This window comes from Calonectris borealis, chromosome 2, assembly GCF_964195595.1.
Source record: "Calonectris borealis chromosome 2, bCalBor7.hap1.2, whole genome shotgun sequence".
NCBI classification, from domain to species: Eukaryota; Metazoa; Chordata; class Aves; order Procellariiformes; family Procellariidae; genus Calonectris; species Calonectris borealis.
This window is the reverse complement of record NC_134313.1, coordinates 159880814-159907532: the sequence shown is the minus strand read 5'-3', so window position 1 is coordinate 159907532 and position 26719 is coordinate 159880814. Positions and strand designations below refer to the sequence as shown.

General features: G+C 37.7%; 1 protein-coding gene across 8 annotated transcripts in view; it reads left to right on the top strand.

Annotated features, from left to right (window-relative positions):
- ZMYND11 (zinc finger MYND-type containing 11) overlaps positions 1-26719 on the top strand; it is a 112221-nt gene that overhangs the window by 28443 nt on the left and 57059 nt on the right. For 6 of the 8 annotated variants that reach the window (XM_075144129.1, XM_075144126.1, XM_075144127.1 and 3 more), the window contains exon 2: positions 20967-21101. The exons of 1 other annotated variant lie outside the window; for it this stretch is intronic. In XM_075144129.1, coding sequence (XP_075000230.1) covers positions 20986-21101 — 116 coding nt within the window. In that variant the 5' untranslated portion in view covers positions 20967-20985. Of the gene's footprint in view, positions 1-6710; positions 7047-20966; positions 21102-26719 lie in introns of those variants that run through there. One more of the 8 variants, XM_075144125.1, reaches the window with a different exon arrangement.

Below are 26719 nucleotides of genomic sequence, written 5' to 3'. Positions count from 1 at the left end.
GTTCTACGTCTGTTGGTTACCCTACAGTGATCCATAAATGCTTGTACGGAACCTAGGTGCACGTTCACAATTGTTAATCACTTTGTGTTGGGTATTTGGCAATAGGGTAATTCTTGGGTAATTAATGAAGTTAAAATGACTTGGGCTTTTTAAAAAAAAAATCTCAGTGTGTTTAGCAGCATTGGTACATACCTACATACCCCTGAAATGTGGCCCCAACTCTCACTGTACTAGGATCCACCTCAAGTAGTGGATAACTATCAAAACTCCACCTACCTTTCTGACAGTAGCATTTTAATGAATCTTTAAAATATGCCCTGTCCTCACTGAAGACAAACCTTGATTCTAAAACATTACCTTGTTAACAGACTTCTGCCATTCTGTCATGTCCAAATTCACCACCTGTAAAGAACATCTAACCTGGTGGTGTCTTTAGCTCAGCATTGCTTATGCAGAATATTTGTGTGCAAACATGGCAGATACTGTTTTTCAATATTTTGTTATTCTGCAGTACTTCAAAGAGTTCCCTTGTATCGTTTCATGTGTCACTTAGTCATAAAAAACCTCTTTGAATATACATTGTGGGAGCCTCAGAAGAATATTAATTGTATTCTGCTGCAGTGGTAGCCAGGAGGTCAGGATCTAAAATTAATATATTTCTGAATAATTCCAATTTTTATCAAGGTTGATTTTTCATGGTTACTACTCAAAGTATCATGCTAATTTATGGCTAATATATTGCATATTTTTCCTGTAAAAACAAGGAGGGCCATTCCCTTCTCATCACAGATACAGGCATGCTATCTAAACATTTTTACATTAGAAATAATTAAACGCATTGGTAGATTCTTGGACTCATCTCAGATGTGTGCAGAAACTCTATAAAATTAAGAAAAACTTTCTTTTGAAAGGAATCTACTAGATATTTTTAGGTGAGATTCATTAACTTTTATTGATATTATCAATATATGCATCTGAAAGCATTTTGAAAGAATATTTAAGTGATTTATTTCTTTAAGGAAGATGTTGTATTAGCTGAGTTCCAATAGATTTTTATTCCTCTTTGGAGAACAGTTGAGTATAATTATCTTTGGATTAATCAGTTTTTTAAGTCTTTTCCAGTGATATGTATAGAGAGGATTAAGAGAGAGATTACCAAAGCATTAAGATTTTTTCTGGTTGTTTTTAAGAAGGAATCCTTGCCTTAAGTCAATTACAAAATGATTTCCTTGTAAGAAACTGTCAAACAAATTAAAAAAATTAAAATCACCTATAGCAGGGGTTTTGTGTCCTAAGGCTTGAGAGAGAGATGTGCAAGCAGTGAGATCCTATTTTGGTCATGCATTCTCTTTTCTAACTCACTCTTTCCTTGTTACGTGGTAAGGCAGAGTTGTCTTTTTCTTTCCCCATTACAAATGCTGAAGTTCCTTTTCTCCGACTTTTTTTCTGTTAGATTAGCAGCAATAAAGGAGAGGAATAACATCCCTTCTCACATCCTCTGCTACCATTTTTCGCTGGGGAATAGTTTTGTTTTTCTCGTGCTCATTTTTCATGGGTATTAACTTGCTCCGTAGTGTTCTCCAGTTTGACCTTTATTTTATGTTTTGCTTTGGATTTCGTCAGAGTGATGATACAATTTAAATGCAGTTCTGTAAGGTTATTTTAATTGAATGTTTGAGTAACTGTATGTGCCTCTGTAATGAATGAAATTAACTTCATCTGGAGCTTGGAAAGACTGTCCTATGTATGATTTCAGAATTAAAAAAAAAAAAATTAAATTAATACAATGTTCTATTGAACAGATCTCAGATCACAGTTCATTTGCTTTTGGCTTTAGGGAACCTAAGGGCAGCCGCACCCTGAATTCCTGCTGCCGAAGGGTTTCTTCCAAGCATTCTGTTGTATCAAAAAATGGTATGTGACATAGTTCCAGCTCTGGGAGTCACAAGCTAACCTTCTCCTGTAGGAATCTGCTTTCAAGTCATGATTGCTTCTTTTTCTTGCCTGCCTACAGTAGTCCTGGTTTAGCGCTGGATTGTATCGCATCAGACAAGCCTGTGTGGATATTGTTAAGTAGCTCTGTAATAATATTTCCATTGCCTTCATGCCTTCGGGGTTTCTTGTCTGGGTTGTTTTTTTTTTTTTTCTCATTTCAAACTTATTGGAGAGGCTGAAGAATAAAGGGTTGACAATGGCTTAGATCATGCTCTAAGTTGAGAAGAGTTACACAGAGTTAATAACGCAGGGTACAGATGTGATCTGTTCACCGCTGCTCGCCTCATTCTTCTGGTACATCTGTATTGATACGTGTCCCAGTGTGGAGGCTGTCCAGTGGGACTGTTTTCAGTTTGTCTTTATTTATTTGCTTAATGGAAAGAAGTTCTGCTTATCTAAGCCATTTTCACTAGCATGCTTGCATCCACAGTTGTGTATGAGAAGGAACAAGCTTGCCATTTTCATTATACTTCCAAAGTGGCAAAAGTTTTTATTACAGATCAGTTTTTATTATAGCTGTCCAAGAGTCATACTCTTCTTATATCAGGGAAATATCACCCGCTAAATGACACAGTGTACTCAAGCAAAAACTATGTACATGTGAGTCCTAAAACCCATAAAGGCAGAAACAAAGAACAATCTGTCATTTGAGACATCAGCCAAGACTGATTTTTTTTGAAGGTCCGTTGGACTTTGTTTTGAGATGTAGCTGATTGTAAGAGCGAGCCTTAGCCCTTGTCTGTAATTCATCGCTTGTGACAAGTGGAAGAGAAAAGGAACAACTTTAGGTGAGGTTTGCCCATGGGTCTAGCCAAAACCTAGATAAAGCCAGCCAAGATGGTTAGCAAAAGGCAATATTTGAGCTGGGTCATAAACCTTGAAAAGGCAGTCATAAATCATAATTAAGGTTTTTCGTTTCCTCGGTGGTGTAACTCCTCAGAGATGGAGACTGAAACTGTTTACCAACGCCCATTTTTTGTCTTCGGAAAAGTGTTTAGGAAACCTGAACCGGGGTTTATTAAGCATATCTGTGGGAGACAAAAGAGGGAATTGTTGGTCTCCAAGCTGCAAGCGGCATTGACAGGCTGACTGGTGTGGTCAGAAAGGATATTTAATTTCAAAGGATAAACTACAGGATTCAATTTTTTTCTTTTTTATCTGAAGTTAAGCTTATCTGGTTTATGCCTTATCTAATTTAACTTACGAGAATTGTAAATTCAGCTATGTTAAGCAAACAATTTATTTTGTTTTAATTCCATTTTCTCTTTGTTTTAATAAATCTTGGTTTTGTTAGGATTACTGTTGTGTGGGTAATTTCACACAGATGTCTTCAAAGAGTAAAGAAAAATCCATAACCCTTAAAGAGAATAGCTGAAGGGGAAAAAACAGAACTCTGGAACTCCTTTTCATTCCTCTGTGGTCCTACTGGAGGGGTTTGGATTAAAGTGTTGTATCAGGAAGTCGTCTTGCTGCAGTTGGCAACCATAAGAGAGGGCCCAAAAACTGAAGAAGAGCTAGGTAATGGTTTCAGCCTATAAAATTTAAATTTTAATTTTCTCAAAGTTCTATAAAGTGTAGGACTACTCAGTAGTATAGAGGAGTAAGAGGTCTTGTCTGTGAGAAGACAGGGCGTGGGATGGGGACATATTCTCTTTGTTTTGGAAATGAAATAGTAAAAAAAATCAGTTTTGAGATATATAGTAATATGAAATAAGAGGAGAAATGATCAGCTTTTGTTGTTTTCTCCTTCTTTTCCAGCTTCGTAAAACAAGATCAAGAAATCAGATATTTAAGAGTAGCTTTTAATTTTATAAGGTATAAATAGTGTTTTCAGACAGCATGCGTTTAGCCTATAGAATTCACTGTGGAGGTCATATAGTTAAATATAGTGGTTCAATTTTCAAAAAGGGCTTGATGATATAAAGGCTAATAACAGTGGCAGCAAAGCATGCTTAGAGAAGGGTAATCAAATTTCATGATTTAAGACATAAGCGCATTACCTGTGAGCATCTGGAAAGACCTCGTTCCTCTCTGTCACCTGCAAAGCCTTCTGCAATTAGTAAGGTTCATTGTGGGTGTTTGTAGTGTCTAATTTTTTTGAAGCATTGCTACTAGCAATCGTTAGGGATAGGATAGTGTCTTCTGTATTTCATCATATCATATCAAGTACTTGCACAGAACACTGCCCTGCTTTTCTGTGCTGCTGGGTTGAATGGCACCATCGTGGTCTGAAACAGAAGAACGTGGTGATGTGGTGGTGCTGCTAGCTGCAAAAGCACAAAATTGCCTGATCCACCATCAAATAGAAGTGAACTTGAACAGTTTTTACATGTTACTTTGGGATTTAATTCAACTCTTTATTTTGTAAATCAGTTGTTATAGTTCATGCAAAAAATCCCTGAATTTATAAGCATTAGTAAGATAAGAACTGAATGCATGGAAGTAGGCAATTTCTTTTGAGATAAAAATGGAATTGTATTTTATATCTGATTTTTGCTTTTATTTTTTATTTCTGAAATTTACTCTAAATAGCAACTGCTGAAGTTAAAATACTTAATTCAAAATGCAGTGAGGAGCATATACAGAGTTGAATGATGTATGAGTTCCTCCTTTCTAAGTAAAACCTATAGGAAGGAATTTAGATACTGTTTCTTTTTATTTAGCTCATTAGGAAAGAGTAACATGTTTTAACAGGTAGAAAAACATGCTGCTAACCCTTAATAAATCACAGAAAGAGATAAAGACGGCTTCCGAGGCTGAAGGCTTGAATTATAGTGTCAGATGAATCCTAAATGTTTTGAACTGCTTTTCCAGCACCCTCTCTAAAGAGGAGTCCTTGAAGGGACCGGGGCACTGCCTGTGAGCAGGGTGACTCCTCGGGGGGCTGCTCCCTTGCCCGTGGGATGTAGTTCCACATAAAGCTTCTCTGGGAAGGGAGGTTGTACCTGTGGTTTCAACATTTTTCTTATTTATTTTACATTCCAGTTTATAACTTTCTGTGAACTCCAGAAAAGTCAAGGTCAAATTGAAGGAACTCTTGTGAAGAAAGGGAGGTGTTTGTTTTAAATTGTTGAAGACAGAGACATCAGTATTGAAAATTTCCACTACTTATAGTGGCAGCTTTTTTTTATTACACTTCTTAAACTGTTTGGAAGTAGTTGCATGCATATAGAAATCAAACTCAGAGTTACCAAATAAATTTGATGAGCTGAATGCTGAGAAGGTCAGGAGGGTGAGATGATGGTTCCAGTAGTGATACGGTATCGAGGACGAAGGCCACAAAGTTATAAAAAGGGATGAAAAATTTGTGGGTATATTTTAAATGAAGGTACTACTAATCTGAAATAAACAGAATGCCTTGTGACCTAGGAGTCAAAGTCAGCAAAAGTTAGCCTCCTGAAGTAAGTAAGGATACTCATTTTCTTTCTTAGCTCAATTTCTACTTGATCAAGGTATTGTCATAAAACACTGAAGAAAATTCTACAGTTACGCTTTTGCAGTTTCATTTTGTCTGGCTAGATAGCCACGTTTATAAAAAATACACTTCTTGCAAGAAAAATGAAAAAACGTCTTACACTGCAATTTTTTGTTAATTAAAAACTCAATCTGTCAAGAAAAAATTAATTCAAAATATACACTATTCACTCTGAAAATCAGAACATATATCAGACATTGCCATTAATCAGCCATTTTACTAGAATTGCAATGATATTACTAGGGTTATAATTGAAATTTCTCTCTTTATTTTTTATTTTTGAGGGAAAAAATGCAGTTATTTAAGCCTTTCTCAATGAAAAACACAACTGCATTTCTTGACTTTAAACAGATGGGGTAAATAAGATATCTTCAGTTATTCAAAGATGTCCATATGGAAACTGAAAACATATCGATGAAATTTTTCATCCAAAAAAGGCAAAGTAGCAGAAAAAACAATAATATGGTGGCTAGAGCCCTTAGCTGAGATGTAAGAAATTCGGTTCCAAGCAGGACTTTAATCTAGGTAAGTGTAGGCGTTGGTTAAAAAAGACGGCCTGAATGGAGTTCGTGTGATTTAAGTCCAGCCACATGAACTAGTCATCCTAATCTCACTTTATCTTCCATGGAGAGAAATGGTTAATTTTAGGGCTTAATTCATCTGACCTATTTGCAATGTCTGCTTCACAACAAGATGAATTGTTGCACTGAGTAGATCATGTCAAGTGTGAAGGGAGCGTAGAGTGATTAGCTCAGAAATAGATGTCTGCATTTAATCCGTTTTTTCCAATCTCTCTCTTATGTTGGAGGTTACATTAACAAAATAACAGATTCGCTATAGGACACTGGCTATATAGCTGGAGCTTCTACGGCGTTCACCTATGGTGCCGGACACTCCAAATGAGGTGGAGGGACCTAAGATACATTGCCAGATAGCTGTCAGTTAGAACTGGTGTATTTCCACAAACCGTCTTGGTACCAATAAAAGAAAATTTTTCGAAGGAGAGAGCTTTATTTAAAAAATTTTCAGCTCAATGTTCATTTCTACTCTAGTGTGACTATCTATTTCACTGAAAGGATCATAAAACAGTTGGACTAGAAGGAGTACACAAGCATGCAGCAGCCTTGCCAAAAGTAGAATAAACATTTCTTGATTTGGGGAGATGAAGTTTCAAAGGTCCTCCTCTGAGCGACCATGCTATGGAAAGAATATCAGTTTGTTTGTCAGTGTTATTTCCTGTTCTCGAGTTGCTTAATATGCTCTCAGTTTTGCAACACGGCACGCAGGGAAAAGAATTCTTGGCCTAGTGGCTCTACTCTTTCTTTACATCAGAAATCTGCTCTCTTCAGAAAACTAGAACTCCAATAAACATGCAGTTATGGGTTGAAAATGCCTAGCTGAACATTTCAGCAGGTTGAGGTGAAAAATGGCTTTTGCCTTTCAAGAAGGTTTGCATGTTTCCTTGTTTCCTGGCTCTAGCTAGCAGGAGACGCTGCTGTGCAAAAGGGGGTTTTACTGAAGCTTATGCTTTTTCCTTTGAAAACCAGATTTTCAGCCTTCCCAGCACATTTTGGGGGTAAGTAGCTGCTTTCTTCTCTGAACAGGTTAGGTAACTTTTGTTGGCCACATTTTTTTCCCAAGTAATTATGCTGTAGGGGCCCTGCATTACAACTTCTGCCTTGAATTGTTTTTATAGAGCAACTGGCAGTGCTGCTGAATAGGATTTCTTGGTGGTTTCCATTCTCTGTTCTCTCCTCAAATGCTTATGCTTTTGTTAAATGCTGCCTGTTTGGCTGTTACCTACCATAGACAAACTTATATGTTGTCATGTGTTGGACTTTTTGCCTAATACTGAATTTATTTTTCTGTGTGGAAAGCGCTATTAAGAAAATACTGTAGTTGTTTAACCCGTATGAAATAGTTGAAAGACTATTTGTAATGTGATTATTAGGTATATTCAAAACAGGAAGCACAAAGAAGGGGAAGAGAAATAGAAGTGCAAACGTAACTGCCTTTTTTTTGTCTCTTTTTTTTTTGTCATCCTCTCGTGGTATTATGTAGATCCCCAGCCAGATGGCTACTGGCTATAAGCTGTGTGAGGATTCACAGGATTTTAACTCCTCTGTTGGTTTCCCATCTGTTATAAACTCAGAAGCTGCAATCCAGAGACTGACATGAATGTCAGTGTCTTCTAAGCACACCGAAACAGTTACGCTCGAAGGCTGCAGAAATAGCACGAACCCTAATGAAGGCAGGACAGTGTCTGGTTTAACAACCATGCTGCTAGACTGGGGAGTAAAATTTCTTGTGGTCAGTTTAAGCTAGTGCTTTGAACCACGGGTGACCACTGTGGTGGCAGCAGCCTCAGACAAACACTGCCTGAAAATTCTCCCCGAAAGGAGTTTTTTTCTGTTGTTGGAGCTCAGCAAAGACTGTAAACCTGCAATTGGTTTCGGTAGAAAATCTCATGTCTAAAAATAAAATAGCAGACTATCTTCAACAGAAAGAAGGTGGTAAAAGTCAGAATGTCTCAGCACTGGAAGAATAGATGTGAAATGGCTAAAAACAATACTATGGTCTTTCCTCACTTTAAAATGACTAATTCAGGATTCCCTACATTTTTCCTTCAGCGTATGTCATCACTTGGACAGACACATTCTGTTTCTGTTAACGGAGGTGAAAATGGTGAAAAAAGGCTCAGATTTCATGATATAGGGTAGAACAAGGTGTTCGTCACTTCGACTGTGGGCACCCACTGGGGCCTCGGCACCACTGAAACAAAGAAACCCTGCTCCTCAAAGTGAAAGAAGCTCTCAGTCTTGCTTTATGTCATGTCATACTCAAGAAAGGAAAATGAAAAATTAAATTAAACCTTTATGAAACAAGCATGAACAAGTGAAATAGAAATAGGGACTGAGCACACTCTAAACCATTTTAGAATTAATTTTAGCAGGTAAGTGTATCGAAAAGAAATATGTATGTAAGCCTGTAAGGAAATCACTGCTATTATGAAGTCTTCCCAAATTTAGACTTGCTTTTCTTAATTAATGGATTTGACTTATGGGAGAAAAAAAGTTACACCCCTGTATATAATAACCACTTTCCTAAGGAGTAGCTGTCTGAAATCAAGCAATCTGGTAACGCAGCTTCAAAAACTCTGTCGTGAACAAATTAACCTCTCCGTTTCCACTTTGGGTTCGGTTCTGTAGGACAGGGAGCAGCTTAAGAAGGTGATGAAGTGTTAGACTGTGCTTTAGGTGGTTTCTAGTGCTTGGTGAAGTAGCCCAGAGTTAAACGCCTCCTTCAACATCATGCATCACAACTGGAGTCGTTCTGGGCAGGTGCTTCAGCAGCACGGTGGACTCCAGGTCTTCTGCCTAGGTTGAAAGAACATCACATGACAAAATAAGATATTGATTGGAAAGACTGCCAGAATTCTAGCGTTTTATTTCCTCTGTTTCCTGCAGAATATTATGTGGCAAATCCAAGCTTCAAGTCAACAGGCTTGCCCTTTGTTATAACACCATAATGTTACAATACTCTTGCAGTTCATTTTCTTTGGGTTAGGAAGAAAAGATTTTCGCAGAAATCGGAGTAGGAAGCTGTATTTCGTGAATGACATTTTCTGAAATTTATGTTAGGTTGATGGTAGGATTAGTAAATTTTGCAGGGCTTTAACTTCTGTTGGTAGCCACAGGGATGGCACGCTATTCAGTCATGTCCTACACTTTCATGAATTTCCCTCATGCTGCAGGGCTAAGTCTCTGTGTCAGAGCTCTGGCTCATGCATCTGCATTCAGGTTAAAGGAGTAAAATAAAAAACCAGCCAAATGTCGGCAGTAGAATAACTGAAATAATCTGAAAAATGAAGTCCTGCTTCTGCTGACAAAATTATTAATCCTGTGTTTCTGTGTCTGAAGGAAATGGCTGAGAAGAGAACAGTATGGTCCTGTTGCCTTTAATAAACCTCAGCCCTAGATTATGATAGAGCAGGAAGAGCTTTTGAGCATTCAGGAAGTAATTTCCTCCCTAAAGGGCCTTTGTAATCTGCTCTATGTCATAACCATCAGCAGCAGTGCTTGAAGAAATAGGTTTCAGATGCACCTGCCAGAGGAGAGGCAGTACATCATCTTGCAAGTGAGAAGTATCATAATCTCGCAGAGCTGCAGAGCGCTCTTTCGTCTCTCTGACCTGTAGCTCTAGCACATGCCATGGATGTGCATATGAATGCAATAGCAAACCATTGGTTAAAGTAGTAAGTTTCCCACAGAAGTAATACAGAGCAGGTATAAAATGCAAGCATCATGCTGATGTGAAATGGATTTTCAGTATCAAAAAAGTGCATAACTCAGTTCACCTGCAACTAGTCCTGGAAAAGCCTTGAGAAGAATTATCTACAATTAAAAAATAAAGACATGTTGTAAGTTGGCTTCAGGTAAGAGAAGATGAGAAGTAAGAATTGGAAGCATCTGAAAGTCATAGTTAATAGAAAATTTATCAAAAGAAATCACACTAGAGCTCCCACCAAGATCTTTGAAAGAAACAGCTCAACAAATTTCAGACTGCAATCTAAGATAGCATGTATGGTAATGGGAAAAACATCTATGCCAGAGAAGCCCATTTGCCAACCTCCCCCACACCATCAAGAGCTAGTTAGAAAATAAAGTGATCTATTCCTCCTGTCCTCAGTCCTGTCTCTTTTAAACAACTTATAGGAAGGAAATGCTAACCTGCAATGGTAGGGCAAAGTTTTCTTGATGTCAGCTGTTACCAGGCTTGCTGAGAAACTGGTGTTACCTGAAGTAATGGCAACATATTTTCATCACCTGACCACTTTCTTTGGAAGATCTTTATTTCTTTGAATAATTTTTTAAGTTATTTAAGCATTTAAAGTTTTTCTTTATAAAGTTCATGGGTTTGAAACTTACTCTTTATCATTTTTCCACTTTTCATTTATCAACTTTTGCAGCAAAGATAAGAAGAAAAGGGTCATGATTATACTCAGCTGTTTTCCACTGAAGGATTTGTTTAGTTATGAATGCAGTTGTTTATCACTGTACACTGGTTTTCATGAAAACTGCTGTTCTCACATGTCTGTAAATTGTTCTCTAGGCAAGCTTCGTCCTTGTCCAGACATGAACAGTTTGGGGGGAGAGCTGAGGGCAATCTGAAGGAAGAAAGTGCAAACAGAAAAAGTTACCTGCTTTTGAGGTATAAAATAAATTTGAAATGTCAATGGGAAAAAAAAATCAGAATGGACCTTTGAAATGGATAGGGATTAAGGATTCACTAAGGAGTGATGATTGACTTGGTTTGGGGCAGGATGAGAGGAAAGCTTTATTGGAATGCGTATAATTAGTGAATTTGGGTACTGCCTATGAAGGAGAGAGCATACGCTCCAAGTATACTTCAGAGTGTACTTTTAAGCCAGGTATCTATGCCCAACCTAGGAAATACACTCTCTAAAAAACAGAGAGAAGAAAACCAAGCGAGATGAGGACTTGGGGAAAGGCTTCCAGTTCTACAATATATTATTTTTTCTGTTGTTCTTGTTTTGATGAACTGTCCCACAGTTGGGGTAGCGTTGCATGAAACTTTCAGGTCCATTATTTCTGACATTCGCCTTGAATTTCAGAAGCAGGATCTAAAGCTCAGATTTTACAATTTGATCCTCTCCCTGCCTTAAAGTTTCTTTTGATTAAAGCTGTAAAAGCCTGTAAGCTTTGGCAGTGTTTATCTTTGGCTCATCTTACCTGCATTACAGATCAATGTATTTTAACTCTGTAAATTCTGAGCATATTTCTGAAGGTTTCCAAGGGTGAGCCCAGACATTTTGGGCTTGAAGGAGCTTCAGTTTGGAAACCTTAGTTGGTTCAGAATTGCATTTGTTTTCTTTACATAGTGTCAGCTTTCCTCGAGATACTGTTGACAAGAGAAAGTCTCCTCTGGGCTAACACTGCTCGTGGCCTGACTTCTGGAGGGAAGTGGTTGCGCCTGCATAACACACTGACTTTCAAATAACTCGATATCTGAGCCGTTTTAGAAGTTGTGTAGTTGGGCTTTTATTTATGGAGAGGGAGAGGCCAAAGAGAATAGCTTTGAAAGAAACAAGTTCAGGCAGTCTTGGTTTTTGTTAAGGAGCAACAAAAATTGATTCAGCTGCCTTTTGTCAATAAAAATGCAGCCTGGTGGAGGAATAGTTTTTACAAACATCTAAGGTTTAAGTCCTGTTGCTAGCAGCAGAATCACAATTTGTGCTTTAAAGATACTGTCAGTGGTGTGTAGTTCAGAGAAAGAGAAGAAAAAAACAACAATTTGGAATCTGACGTTACACTGCAAAAACTCAACATCAACTCCTTATTTTACCATATAGCTTACATAATCTGCAATGAATTTACATTTTTTCATGATTTAGCTCTTTTCCATACATTCCTAATTCTTTGACCTGGAAAATGTATCTCTTTTTCTTATCGTTTAGTGCGAAACTGATTTTATACGGAATTACATTCCCTGCTAATATACCATGAAAAATCATTTATTTATTTATGTCATCATACCTTATTTATTATACCTTACTTACGGATGGAGAGATGTATTGCATCAGTTTAGTTGAGGCTTACAGAATAACCAAGCTCCTCAGCTTTCAGAACAGAAAGGAAGATGATGATCAAAAGCCTGCTTTTGGAGAACAAGATACTCTTCTCATTTACGTTTCTTAGCATTTTCTAAGATGTCTTCCACCTCGCACTTTTATTAGAGGGAGTTGCAGAATCAAAGTGGCATCTATTTATCATCCAAACCAAAATTCCAGCCCTCACCGTCAGCCTTCTTTGGCCATAGTTTTCCCCCTTTTACGACCAAGTGAGCGTTGGATCCTGTCAGGATGCATAGCTGCATTAATCATCTCTGCTCGCCCCAGCCAAGCGAGTGGACAGGAAGCATCTATTTACTAAGGGTTTGTCTACATGGGGAAAAAGCTCAGACTGCTCATTAGGCGTTAACTCCTTCCACGGATTCTCCTTGAGCATCTTTCTGTGGTTTAGCTTTAGGCTGCTTTGGAAAATACTGAATTTGGTAGTGGGCATAGTTAAACCACAGAAAGCCCATATTAGTGGGCAGCATGGGTTCAGAACATGATCCTGTCTCCACGTGTCACTTAATCTTCTGTAACTGACCCTCTTCATGCTCCTAGTCTGTGGCAAATGGAAGATAAAATGTGTTAGTTCAAGCCTCTTAGATCAAGGCACGTGTGTGTAACTTGCTTGTGTGTCCATGCGTCTGTGCGTTCATACAGGGGACCCAGAGTGTCGCTGATAGGAATTTGGGTGCTAGTATTGTTTTTGATAATTCCCCAAGTAAACAAATCTGAAGAGAACTCATTATTTTTTAGCTATGATAGGGGATAAGAAGTGTGTAGGATGATCATCTATGCCTCATATGAGCCATCTATTATTTAGTGGTGTTGAAGTTAGTCGAGTTGGACTGTCTTTTGTATAGAAGATTTCTTTAAACAAAGATGAGTAGTCTTCTGGAGATGAACAACTTAAAGGCTGTTTAATACTAGTGTATCGTCATCCTGGAAATAAGGGGCTTTGTTACTATGGCAGCTAAAGCTTATCTTCATGAGAAAGTTGCATCACTTTACAAGAGCTGTATTTTTTAAAGCAGTTTATATTAGTGCAAGCTCCATTGTGGAAACTCTTTATTTAGTGTAGCTTAATTTCATTAACTAAGCCTTAGCCAAACCACGCTAAATTGTTTTTTTAATTGAAATTGCGTTCATTCAGAAGTTTGCTAAATGCATTAACAGTGTATACATTTTCAGTGGTGGTATTTTCTCATGTAGACAAAAACTTGTGTGGTTCTTGATATTCCTATGTAACTGTTCATTTTGTTACTAGCTATAAAAAAGTAAATATTCTCCATGTATTTAATACCTATTAAAAGTTGAAATATTAAGGAAAATACTGCTTGTTTTAAAAGATGAATGTGGAACCTGTACACATGAAAAATTGTATTGAGATAAATCTTTAGCAGAAAATATATTATGTGCTTCAGCTTACCTAGGCACATTACCTGGAGTAAAACATGATGACTATTACTAAAAAAGAAGTAGTCAACTGAAAGAAGTTGGTGTAACTACATTACTAGTAACAGATTTGGCTCTTTGCTTTTAGCCCTTTCGACTATATTACTTTCTCTGGCAGTTGTGTTCTTCTCTTCTCCAAAGATCTTACATTGCTAGATAAAGTTTTATTCAGCGATTCCTGCCAGACGGGAACAAAGGATAGTTTCCTTCCAGTTTTTAGGACAGCATTTGCTATTGTCTGTGAAATTCCAGACTGGGGTTGGCTGGAGGGGCAGCAGAATACGGGATTACATTTTAGCCCTGTACATATATTTGTATTAGGTAGCAAACAAAACCACTTTGACAGCCTTTGTTTGGGGGTGTATGGCCATTATTCTGTCTTTCTCAGCAGCTGTTGTTGATGCTTCGTCTCAGGTTTTGTTATACTCCGTTTACGCTGACTTACACTTTCTTAGAAATTCTCCTTTGGGATGGCACCTCAACATTTGTGTCAAGTTCTCTCTAGCAGGGTGAGTTAATTAAACAAGAAAGTCCAGGTTTGGTTTCAAAATAAAAAGAGAGTTCTATTTGTACACTGATGTGTACACAGAATGTCTGAGCTTAAAATTCAAGTATCATATGCCTTAGCCTCAGTGAAGGACACTTACTTAATCATTTTGAATGAAATACAATACAAATGAAGTAAATGCAATATCAGGGATTCAAATAGAGCTTACACATATGTGTAGTAGAAGTATTCTTGGGGCCTTTAATTCTGTACTGTCCTTGGCTCTGATTTCTACAGTGGCTCACTGCCATCTTGGAATGGCACAAGGTAATAGCAAAAGCTTTCTTGTATTCTGCATACTGAAGTTGGAAAAAAAATTAAATTGCAGAGAGAAAGAAGCAGAACACTACAGTTTTGTATTCATGTAGTCCTGTTTTCTGTCTGTACTGCACTTTATGGAGCATGCAAAACCTCCCTCAAAAAGTTGCATTACGTCAAGGTTACAAACCTAGCAATCAGGAAATGCAAAAGGTTGCGCATAACAGCACAATTATTTCACTTGCACATGTGAAATATTTAGGATAACTATAGTAATAAACATCTCTTTTGAATAGACTGTGTGGACCTTAATCTAACAGTGAAATGAAAAGATTTTCATTAGGAATGACACACATTCAACATCCAAAAATCTTCTGTAGTTTAATAACTTCAAAAATGACAGCATTACAGCATGAGCGAGTCTCTTAATACACAAAGGCGCTTTGAAGAATTTGGTAACTTTTGTTAATTTATAGTCTAATTTTCTGAATTTAGTTTAATTAACAAAGAAATTTTGCTTATTTCAGCCACAAGCCTTTGTTACATCTTTCAGCTTCACTATCATTGAACACCTCCCTAAGTTTTTCATTGTGAGGATGTGGAAGAGCAGTCAGCAGTTGAAAGTTTACTCCAAAACCCTGGAAAGTCAGCAGAAAGGCATTTGTTGATTTTAGTGGATTGGGATTAAGTCCAGAATAAATATCTAATGATACCAAAACACTTGCTGATTCTTAAACATTTGAAAATGATTTTGTATGCAAAATCTGCATTTCTGATAACCTGGACTCTTGCAAAAGAGGGTCTCCTGCTACCAGGTGTCCAGCTAATCTTAGGTTACGCTCGTAATATTGCATGCTCAGGAAGGCAAGTGAATGGTAAGCAAAATGTGGGATTACTCTTGCCAAAAGTTTTGTCCTCACCCTAGCAGCTACTCCCCACACTTTTGGATCACTAGATCTGGAAGGCAGACCTGAAGTTAAACTTTCTCGTGTTTTTCCCCCCATGCGTGACCTTCACTGCTGCTCAGTCAAAACATTTTAACATGCACCTTCTATATGTAAAAATAGGGTAGTTATCACTTTCACTCTCAGTTGTTCTAGGAGGGGAAGACTAAAGAGTTTACCCTCCCACTAAACTGGTGATGAAAGATACGTTTTAAAAGCAGTTTAAATTGTAAACTATAAACTTGCAGAACTTCAGAGTACAACAAAGACCTGTATAAAGTCCGGGGACCCAAACTCTACATCAACTCGCAAATTTGTAATCTGGATTTTAATAGGAGACTCCTATTTAATATAAGAACAAAGCACTAAACATTTGGAACTACTTGTACTGCTGATATATACAGTTTTATGCTTACTATAAAAAGTTACACTAGAGCCCATATTATAATATGCATATACATATGAAGCTAAGTCTGTGTCCAAGTTTCCTAACCGCCCAAACTCAGCCAGTCTCACAGCATGAAAGCCACAAAAACTAGGATTGAGCCTAGCTTCTTCCTCCTGTTGAGCCTGAAATCTTTTCACTGTGTGGCGTGGAAGAAATAACAGCAAGCCCCAGGGATGCGGGGCTGAAAGGCAGAAACTAGCAGCTGAGCAGTGGCAAGGATCAACTTCTTCAACTGTCTTTCCATTGCAATTAACTGCATACCAAATCTCAGCCAAATGGTGGCTAATAGCAGGGATGAAGTTTAACCTGTTTGACTTTGCACTGAAAGGGACGAGCGCCACAGGTAGCCTCACTTACAGTGCAGTACGAACAGGAGATTTAACAAGCTCCTACTTGTCAGCTCTTAATTAGCAGCTCCCATCAGAGCAGCAGCACCCAACTGCAACACCGTCTGCTTCAGTGCAAAGTCCAATTCATTAGTTAAATTTTCAGAAGCATCATATTTTGCTTGGACGATGGTATTTAACAGCTAAAGCATGGTAAGATTTGACTACCTTTCAGTTGTTTCTGTCTGTAGGGAGAGTTTCTAGCTAAACTTAGTACCTGATAGTATCTGCTAAATTGGATGCAAGCAGCAGGTCAGGGGGTTTCTTGGGCTCAATCCCTAGACATGCTGCAAGGTGATTTTTGTTTATTTTGACTTGCAGTGCAGATTTCCGTATCCAGTACTATTGCAACAGACAGCCGTACAGCATTTGATTTGGCCAAATCAAGTGTGTGTCTAATGACTAGTAGCCTTGCTGTTTTGACAGTAAGTCTGGTTAGCTACTGCTGTAACATTACCTTCGCATGGCAATGCACACTTTGCTATGGGCTTTGAGAAGATAAGCCACGCTGTGTGTGTTCGCAAGATAAAGCGCAGTTTGTTGAGGCTGCCTGTAAGAAATGTGGGTAACATTTAGCTCTTGAGGAAAGTTGTGTACAACAGAGTGGTACACTTTTCAACATGTACATAGGGGATTTAAAATATAAAATATAGTAAAACCTTGCTTAGATTGCACCGAGGAACAGTTAGAGAGTTGAAAATTGAGAAGATAAATTATTTGCTTTGGGCCCTGTGTGAGTGTGTGATGGAAGTGTGTGAGCCGGCATGTCAGCCACAAAAAACTTCCTTTATTAGAATTCTTCTTATATTCTGCAGGTCCCATGGAAGACTACAAAACCTAAGACACATCCTGCTGATACAAATCTTAGATTTTTAGCCATCTTTTTTTGCCAACCTTTCTCCAAGAAGCTGCATCCTACCGTAAACTTGCTAGCAGAATGTGACAGAAATGGCATGAAGCAAATAATTTTGTACGGACAGGGGATACCATAGCTAAACAAGCATGATGGCCGACAAAACAAAAGCAGGAAATTAATGTTTACTTCAGCTTTAGTTTTTCTTTCCAGGGTATTGAAATTAATGCTATAGCGAAAGAGGGGGATGAGAAACGTCTTCAAGCATTTATATGTAAATGTACATTTCAGTATTGTGGTTTTAAAGTCTCTGGAGTTCTAACTTCTTTAAAACACTACATGGATGAATCAGCCTCTTTCGGTATTTAACCTCTAAGCCATAATTCTTACAGATACTCACACGCACTGGATGTTTATGCTTGTTCTCTTTTGTGTGTGGTGTGTGTGCACCCACACATAAGCAAATAATCAGGAGTGATAAATACAGATTTAAGAATCTAACATGTCTCCCATTAAACTTTAAACTATTATTTGCATGAATAAATTGTGCATATTGAAGCACTGGGAGCATTTTCTGTTGCTTGGAAGTAGCACTCCAAAGCATTTTATGAACTATTAACAGTCTGGTACAAGTTATCTTTAAGATTTCGTAATAATACAGAAAACTGCTTATATTTTTGCAGGAATGCAGGGAGTAGACTGTTATGGTTAGTTTTACCATGAAGAGTGACTGCAATGGACAGCAAGAAATATGCCACAATCTTTGAATCTTTTTCTTTAATGCAAAAAGGCTCTGTATTCTTCTACACCATGGAATTAAAAGATGAAAATAATGCTAAAGTGGTTTGGGCCTTTTTTTTTTGGGGGGGGGGGGAATCTATTTTTACACTTTTGGAAGTGCGGTGTATAAGGACTGCTATTTCAATAGTGGAGTGTCAACTCTTGAGTTTAACAGAAGTGCCCTTAAATAGTAAACCAAAGCTATAAAAATGAAACATATTCTTTGAAGGCAGAACACCTGCTAAAATTATTGTATCTTACAGAAAAAAAGGGAACAGAACAGAATACATGTGATTGCTGTGCCCCACGTATCAGGATTCTTACTGCTTTTATTTCCAGACAAAGAGGGGGGAAGAGCCATGGCTGTGCCTGTGTGAGCAGTGGTGGGGAGCAGGGGACCAGCCAGGGGGGAGCAGTTCAGGCGGGCACCCACACCAGCTGCGTTTTGGGGGGCTTGCTTCAGACCAGGTCCAGTCTGGTCCCATGGAGTGACCTCCCTGTAGCAGTTGGAGCCCGGGAGGTGCGTGCCTGTACTGTGGGTTGGAGTTAGCCATGGCACAGGGCGTAGCGTTTGCATGCTCCAAGCCAACAAAGTGTGGTAAGGATGGGGCAGGGAGGTGGTCGGGAAATTTGTTCCAAAAGTGCACTCCAAGGGAAACGGGGAGCCTGTAGGGCCTTTGCAAGGAGAGGCCTTCCTCTGCCCACTGGCGGCCATCTTAGGTGCAGCTCTGCAACCACAGGGCTTCAGGAACTCGTAATTATAGCGATCCTTCACTCATCCTCTCCCTGTCTCAGACGTGGGCTCCTTCTCCCGCCCTGGAGACACGAGAGGGACTTGCTTAGCCCCAAAGGTCAGCCTTTCCTTCGGCTGCACAGCGGGAACATGGGGCCACGCTGAGGCAGCAGATGCGTTTCCTGGGGCCCTGCCCTGTGCTGGGGCCCTTAGGCCCAGGCATCGCAGGGGTGTGAGGGAAAACCATCTCCTTCCCCCTCTGCCGGGCACACCGAGTGCGGCTCTCAGACAGGCAGCCATATGCCAGGCTGCCAAAAATAAGGGTTATTTTTAAAGTAGTTGGGATAACAGGACCCACTTCATTTATTACAAAATAAACGGAGAACTGGTCTGTTGTTTCACACTGATGTCAGGGTTGAGAAGGATGAGTGTTTCCTCCTTGATCCTGGCATGTGGACGTGATACTGCATAAGAGGCTCCGTGTCCGGCCTGTCGACTGCCATATCGGCTAACAGCTTTTAAAGCAGATATTTTGTAGAGAGCTAGAATTAAAAGAACTATTTCACTTTTAGTCAGTTGTGTGTTAGGAAAGGAGTTTTATGCTAAGGTAATAGGGCTGTAAAGATAGTCCTTTTTTGTGTAAGTGTCTAACTTTTTTTTGTATTTTACAGGTCTATTTTCCTTAAGAATTAAATTCTACAAATAATCATATGTTTCTCTTACAAATTGGGAGGGTTTTTTTTACTTTTAATGGCCTTATGTTCTGTGAAATGAATGCAAAAGAGCTCCAGGGATGCAATGTCTTTTCCCACTATTCCCAACAGAGGCTTTCTTTCTCTGAATCATTCTTATGCGATGCTATCTACGGGCTGTCACTCTTAGCTGTATGTCTGTCATATTCCCTCTTATCCTTCCCTCAAAAATGTATTGTTGGCCTTTCTTTTCTGGGAGAACCATTCAGTTGCCCTTGCTTTAAATCCCAGCGGTAAAAGATTTCTAAAGCAGAAATGTGGGGTCGATGTGTGACCACACCGTGTCTCCGCGAACGCTGCTCTGTTCTGCCCTACCCTGCTATCTCCAGCAGCCAGAGGTGCCTCACGCACCTAGACATGCACAAATCACTTCACATCATCTTTTTTCTTCTTTTTTTTTTTTTAAATGGGCTACATAATGTTAAGTATAATGCTGTTAAATAATTTCTTCTTAATAGTAGAATGTTGCACTTCATTTCATTACACCTGCAGAGTGAGTGAGCGTTGCTGAGCTAATATCGGATCTGAAATTTGACAGCCCTCTTTGACAAGTACCTGTAGGTCCCATGGACTTGAAAATTACATTGCTGCAACTGATGGAATACTCGAATCTGTTTAATTTTTCTGAATTTGAGAGGAGGGACACTTTTAATACTTAAATTCCCATCTTTAACATTGCACAGATGGTGTAATGTTTTTGCATTTTTTATATTATTTTGGGTTACTGAAGTTAATATTCTGCTAGCTACAAGTATCCGCGTGCATACCACAGAGTTCATTTTGAGGACAGAGCTCTAAAATAAATTATAGACCTTGGTAGCAGTCATAAATCAGTCATTTTTTTCATTGAGAAAGTGGTGGCACTGGAAGAAAGTTATTTAGTGATCAAAATGCATCGTTAAGCTTTTAAAAAGGGATTCTGTGCCTGTAGTAGAGCTGTAGGCGATTTATGGCTTATCTGTACTCATTGCCTCGAGCTTTTGGAAAATTTGTAAACAAAGCCAGATGCTCATTATGTTCCCGTTCAGGGTTGGTTAGATGGGTAAATGCCATCAGAAGCACTTTGGTCCTGTTGGGTTTTAGCATGTTACAGAAAATGGAATTGTTCCAAAATATTTATTTAAATATTTATCATCCATGAAAATATACTTACAGTTTCTGCTCGTAGAATGGATTTTTTTAAATACTTCTAAATGATAAAAATACGAAAGTAATACTCGGAGAACTATATTTATACTAAACTGTGCGTCCAGCTTTTTCTCTGTGTTCATGCTTACACTGTGTGATGTAGTCAAGCACCATTTGCCCTTTTTAAGGGTTTCAGGCAATGCAGCAGGCTATGGAAGTTTCAGGCTAGGGTAGCTTCTGATTTTTACAAAATTTTAGGGAAATGAGATGTGAACTAAGTGACTTTTCGTAACCAGTTTGATAAGTTAAGTTGTTTGCTATTGATTTCATAATTTTTACTGCTCGCCTTTTGTCTTCTGTATAAATTATATGATGTGAAAGGGGTTCTTGTAAACTACATTTTTTTGCTTTTTACTGCTCTTTAAGCATAAGAAAACATGCTGCTGTATACAAATTGAATTGCTATAGGTTAACAGATTTTCCTTGTAATCATATTTATTGCAATATGATCATCATGTAATCCATTTAATAATTCATGATTAACTTTTTGGTGTATTTTTTTTATTTATCGGCTGCAGCTGACCAAGTAAACAGGTCATGGCACGCTTAACGAAGAGACGACAGGCAGATACAAAGGCTATCCAGCATCTTTGGGCAGCTATAGAAATAATCCGGAACCAGAAGCAAATTGCTAACATTGACCGTATTACAAAGTAAGTGATCCATTCCAAAAAAAGTCTTGATGAGGGGGAAGATGATGCTATTAAAAGCCTTGGGAAACAGAGACAGTAAACATTGTTAGATACTGTGAAACAGTTACATGCACTTCTGTGTTACTAATTATCTAATTATAAAAAAAAACCTTATAGAACTGAGCACCTAAAGATCTTAAAGTGAAGTTTAATCCATTGAACTGAGATCTTCCTCACCCTGTATTTGTTTTGTATAAGCATCTTTAGGAAATACGCGGTATTTATTGTGCTTGAACTGAGTTTAGCATGTCAGAGTTGTACTCACTTGGTAGCTTGGTCAAAATACAAGAAGTAGCTATAACAATTAAGGAAAAAAGGGCAATAAAATCTGTAAATAATATAATTCTTTAGGAAAATGTGATAGGCCAGTGGAGAACTCTTTTCCAGAAGGCAAAGATAAACCTGAAGTGTTAGGTTGCTCAAACAAATAAGAAGCCATATTTGCTGAGATGGGCATAGGATGCTATTAAAGAAGACATGAGATGATTACCACCTATCCTTAATACTATTGTTAATATTAAAATATTCTTCAAAATATATTAGGTGCTGTATACAGAGAGAAATATATATTCTTTGTTCTGTGGAGCTTGCAATGTGTAAAAAGGTTTACAATATTAAAATACCTTTTAAGATAACTTGGAGTAGTCACTGTAATAAACACAGAGGGAGGTTTTGTGCCTCTCTGTGCTTTGTCTGTATTTCCAGGCCAACATGTACATCACATTTGTCACAGTAATCAATATGAATAATTTAAAAGAGCAAAAGTAACCAGTTGGCAACTCTTCAGTTGCCAGAACCAATGTGAACTGATAATGAGGCCAGAGACACTAAAGGGGAGAGTTATAAACAGTGCAGGTGACTATCGAAGTGAAAATCATTATAACATGGTCCACTGACAGAGTTTGGAAGCTCTGGGGTGGAAGTGGCAGACAAAACTGGCTTCATAAGTGGAAGAAGTGTGACAGTTCAGGTTCTCCAAACATAGTGAACAATAAACAGGAGAAAGAAAAAAAAATGATGTCCCAAATGAATTAGTGTGTACCTGGCTCCTACAACAAAGAAAAATGCACCATTAAACCGAAAAGACCTTCCCAGAGATAGGGAGTTCCAAGTGGGCTTCAGAAGGAGATTGTATTTTAGGGAATTTCATTTTTGAGGTTGCACCTGAGTATCAGAATGCTTTAAAGCATGTGTATTTGCATCATGTCTCCAAGGAGACAAGTAGGTAAACTAATGCTATACACTTTCCATTTTAACATTTCAAATTACTTGCTCCAGGCCATATATTAGCTGAGTTTGGTAGTTGTTTATGCTCTTTTTATGTGTAATAAAGGGAGACAGGCACATCTAGCTGGGGATTCATCCCACTCCTATGAGAGGTGCCTATTTTAAGATAGCACGAATAACATTTAGCTGGGTAAAGTTAGGTTAGACAAATCCTATCGTTACAAACAAGGTTGAGAAAGCAAGTAATTAGGTACTAGAAAAAGAAGCACTGCTCTTGGTAACTGAAGAGTAGTTTGATTTTTTAAAAAACAGTCTAGATCCAGCTTGTATGTCATCTCTAATCAGAAGAAAAATAAGTGACTAAAGAAAGATGCAAGCAGCCTTAGTACTTTGAGAGAGGTGTGCAAGGTGTTAGCAGCGAAGAGTAATCTAAAAAGTGCTTGGACATTGTGAGTGCTCCACATGCACATCAGTGACGAGAGTGATGAACAGTGATCTAGTTTCTATTATATGATATTTTTAAGGAGATAACTTTTGACAAGGAAAAGATAAAGACCTTTGAGTTGATTTACAGTACTAGTCATTGATGAAGAAACACAGATGACTTAGTAAATGAGTATGCATATTACATTATATTCAAAATAAAGTTCTGAAATTAGCAGGGTGTCAGAATATCTCTTCTGATGAAAACTGAGCATCTGATGTATTCTTCCAGGCTCACAGATCATTTGGTCAAGTACAACTGCAATTCCTTAAAAGATCAATCAGTGTCTGGACACATAAGCAAATGTACGAATAATAAGAAAGGTCAAAAGCAAACAGTGATCAAAAGTGAAAATTATGAGCATATATACATAGTTGGAGATAAAGGGAGGATTCTCATACTTGGATTAGTAACATTTTTTAGAAGTGTTAATACCTCTTGCGATTGACTGAAAGAGTGGCTTTGCATATTACAAGTATTTGCAAGTAATAATGACAATGAAATTTACGGAACCATGTCTTATTCCTGAGTAAGGATACAGAAAAACAGCAAGATAATCTTTTTTTATAAATACATGTTTAAGGTAAGTGACAGTCATCCTACCGTGTCATACAGTGAATGACAAATGCGTACTTTCAGAGAACTTCACAAGCTGAAAAGATGATTCATGATTTGATTTTTTATTTTATTTTCTTTTTGCCATGAACCCCATTGAGGGTTCATTTCTTGCTAGAGACAAGTTGTCCTGTGTATTTTGTGACCTGTTAGTCCAAACACCTTCATAGCAGAATCTCTATTGCTGCTTTCTTCATCAGATGGTTTGCTACTTTTAGGCAAATCTATTTGTTGACTTTTCTCCTAACCTGCAGCTCAGCATGGTTGTCTCCCTCTTCCTAACATATTCCTCTTTATTTCTTTTACTTCTTGCTTTTCTTAGCCTTCTTGTGCTGAGTAGAAGCCACTGTACATATCAAGGAGCGTTTACTTTTTATGATCAGGGAGGAAATGTTGGTAATATAAAAAGAGGATTCATTGTTTATAGATTATGAACTGTTTCAACTCAATATGTAAAAAAGACAAATTTATGTAACATGTTAAAATATGTAAAATGTAACCTGTGCACTTTATATGTTAATTGTTAAAAAAATATCTGGGGTAAAGAAAGACTTCCAAAAGATACTGGAAATGGAGAGTACGCGAGAAAAATCTATAGAACTAGCCACGCATTTTCTGTAGAGAACATAAGAGTAGGAGGATAGTGTAGGAGGAGCTAAGAGCACTAGAAGGTACTTCTGGTATTATCAGGAAAAACCTATAAGGAAAGAGGCCCTTTAATTAAAAGTAGACTAAATCAAGTATGCTTTGCTTTTTAAATTGATGAGGAGGAAAAGCAAGAATAGAAAAATATGTGATTAGAAAGTGATTGAAAACTGTCTTACATTGAGGAAAGAGTCACTTGGAAAATTTGAATATGTAAGTTAGAACCTTTAAGAAATTAGTTAGTAGGCTTACTGAACTTTTGGCTATTATTCTAGAAAAGTCATTGCATGCAGATATTAAGAAACACCAGAAAGGTGTCTATTTTTGAAGGAATTAAAAATGTGCGTGTGGAAAAATGGCAAGAATATGACACTGATAATTGGAGTATTATATAAATACTTAAATAAGTATTGGTAGGGAAAACACCACACTGCACAGACTTGATGTCTCAAAAAAAAAACCAAAATCAACCAATCATTATATGAAAGGGATTCTGCAATTTTAGTGATTATATGTGGGGGTACATTATAGCTGGAAAGGTACTTTCCATTGGTTGGAGATAAACATTCTTCAGTAGCTTGAAAAGTAAATGAAGGACTGAAAACCAATACTAACACAAAGTAACAGTGTAGTGAATTTAAAGGAATTAGTACTAAAAGTGCAAACTGCCATTTGAAGAGAACTTTAAAATATATATATAAGTTCCCATCTGTACATAGGTGTCAGTGTGTTCAGTGCATTTTTATTTAACGGTAAAGCTCATTTGGAGGCAATGGTAACATTTCTGTAAAGGTACACAAAATAAATACTCTCACCCGGCTTATATTGTCATAGTGTATCTTAAGTCAGTGAATTATAATCATTTAAAACCGAACTGTTAGAAGTGTCTAACATTTCTAAACTACCAAATTACTTAATAACAAAATGTTATTTCTAAGAGGTATTTATCAAGAAATATGACTTATTTTTCTGTCCAGACTTGATGTTGGGATAATTTGACCCTAATGTGTCAATTATTTAGATGAGAGTTACTGGTGTTAGTTATGCTGTAAACACTAGTGGAGAAATGGCTTCCCATATCTTGTGAATTCTCTGTCAAGAGCGCAGCTTGACAAATTGTTCATCCCTAAAAGTGTGTTAAAAATTATAATTATGCTTTGACTTTCTGTTTTTTCCTCATTATCTTCCATCTGTTTTGGATTTGGGGTAACCTCAAAAATTGATTCTATGGAATAAAGTGCCTTAAAATACACTGGAAAAAAAGGCATGCATATTTAAATGAGTAGGATAAATTATTGACATTCAGTTGCATAGCAGATTGGTAAGTATTTCTGTACAGACAGAAGTTCTATTTCTTTGGCTACTCCAGTCTTCCAGTTTCTTTTATAGTGTTTTCTTTATAATTCCTTTACAGGTAATTGGACTCCTAAGATTTAATGAACTATTAATTAAATATTTACCCTTTTTCTCTCAAGGTATTGGGTTTCCTCAGTAGCAATTTATGAACATTTCATTATCTTTATGATTAGTTCAGAGTTCATTATCTATTAAGTTAATGTTATTAAAATACCCAATTGGCAAATACGGTGTTCTAGAACTATTATTGGCCGCTTTCAAGATTTTGTCATTGTAAACCGATAATTATTCTGGTTTCTAAACTATTCCATGAAGAGTAATGTGAAGAACCAAAACATAATTCTTTTCTTCCATACTTCCTTCCTCATATTTTTTTCTCTCTCCCTTTGATGTGTTTCATGATTTATTTAGTTGATTGGCTTCTTTCCCTGTCTCTTATAAAGGCTGTGTCTATACTGTCTTTGTGTACTATGACAGGGTATGCCCTGGCACCATCTGGAACAGATATGCTGTGACCACACCACATTGCCTTTGGCTCATGGAGTGTTTCTTTGGCCCTGACATATTCTTTGTTTGTTTTATATGTGTGTGTGGTTCTTCAGTTCTAAGCGCCAAAAGTAATACAGCCCACAGCAATGCTATTCTTGAAACTTGAAGCTAGAGGCATGATAGTTTGCCTTTGGGCATCTGAGGACACATAGCATGCTGGAACAGTGTTGGAGTGCCCTTGGCAGAAGGACCCAATCTTGGCGTGGTTTACATCCATGTTCTCTGTCAGGAGCAACCTAACCTCTTGGCCATGCTTTGCCTTTTGCCCAGGAAGAACAAGTTGGCTTTCTCCAGAATGGAACCTGAGAATGAGTTAGTCTGGGAATGAAACCAAGAGTGACCATAGGCCGCAGGGTAGAGGTATCCCAACTTTTGGGGGGATGAAGCTGATGGAAAGACCATTAGCTAAAATAAAACTGATACGCTATAACTGGAGAGTTTGTGTTATTTTCCAATAGAGCAAAACTGAAACTATCGTTTTCATCAATCAGAAAGCTGTTTTACAAATTGGTGATACAAGAAAATGTCTTTTTTTCATAGATTGGTACAATGACTCTCATCTTTTTTAATTGGTTTTCAAATGGGATGGTCCAGTACTAGGTCCCTAAATGGTTGTAACCAGTTTTCCCATATTTGTTCTGTGGATTCATTTTTGTTATTTTCTAATTTAATGTAAGTGCAGCAAAGTCAGAACATCTAAGAG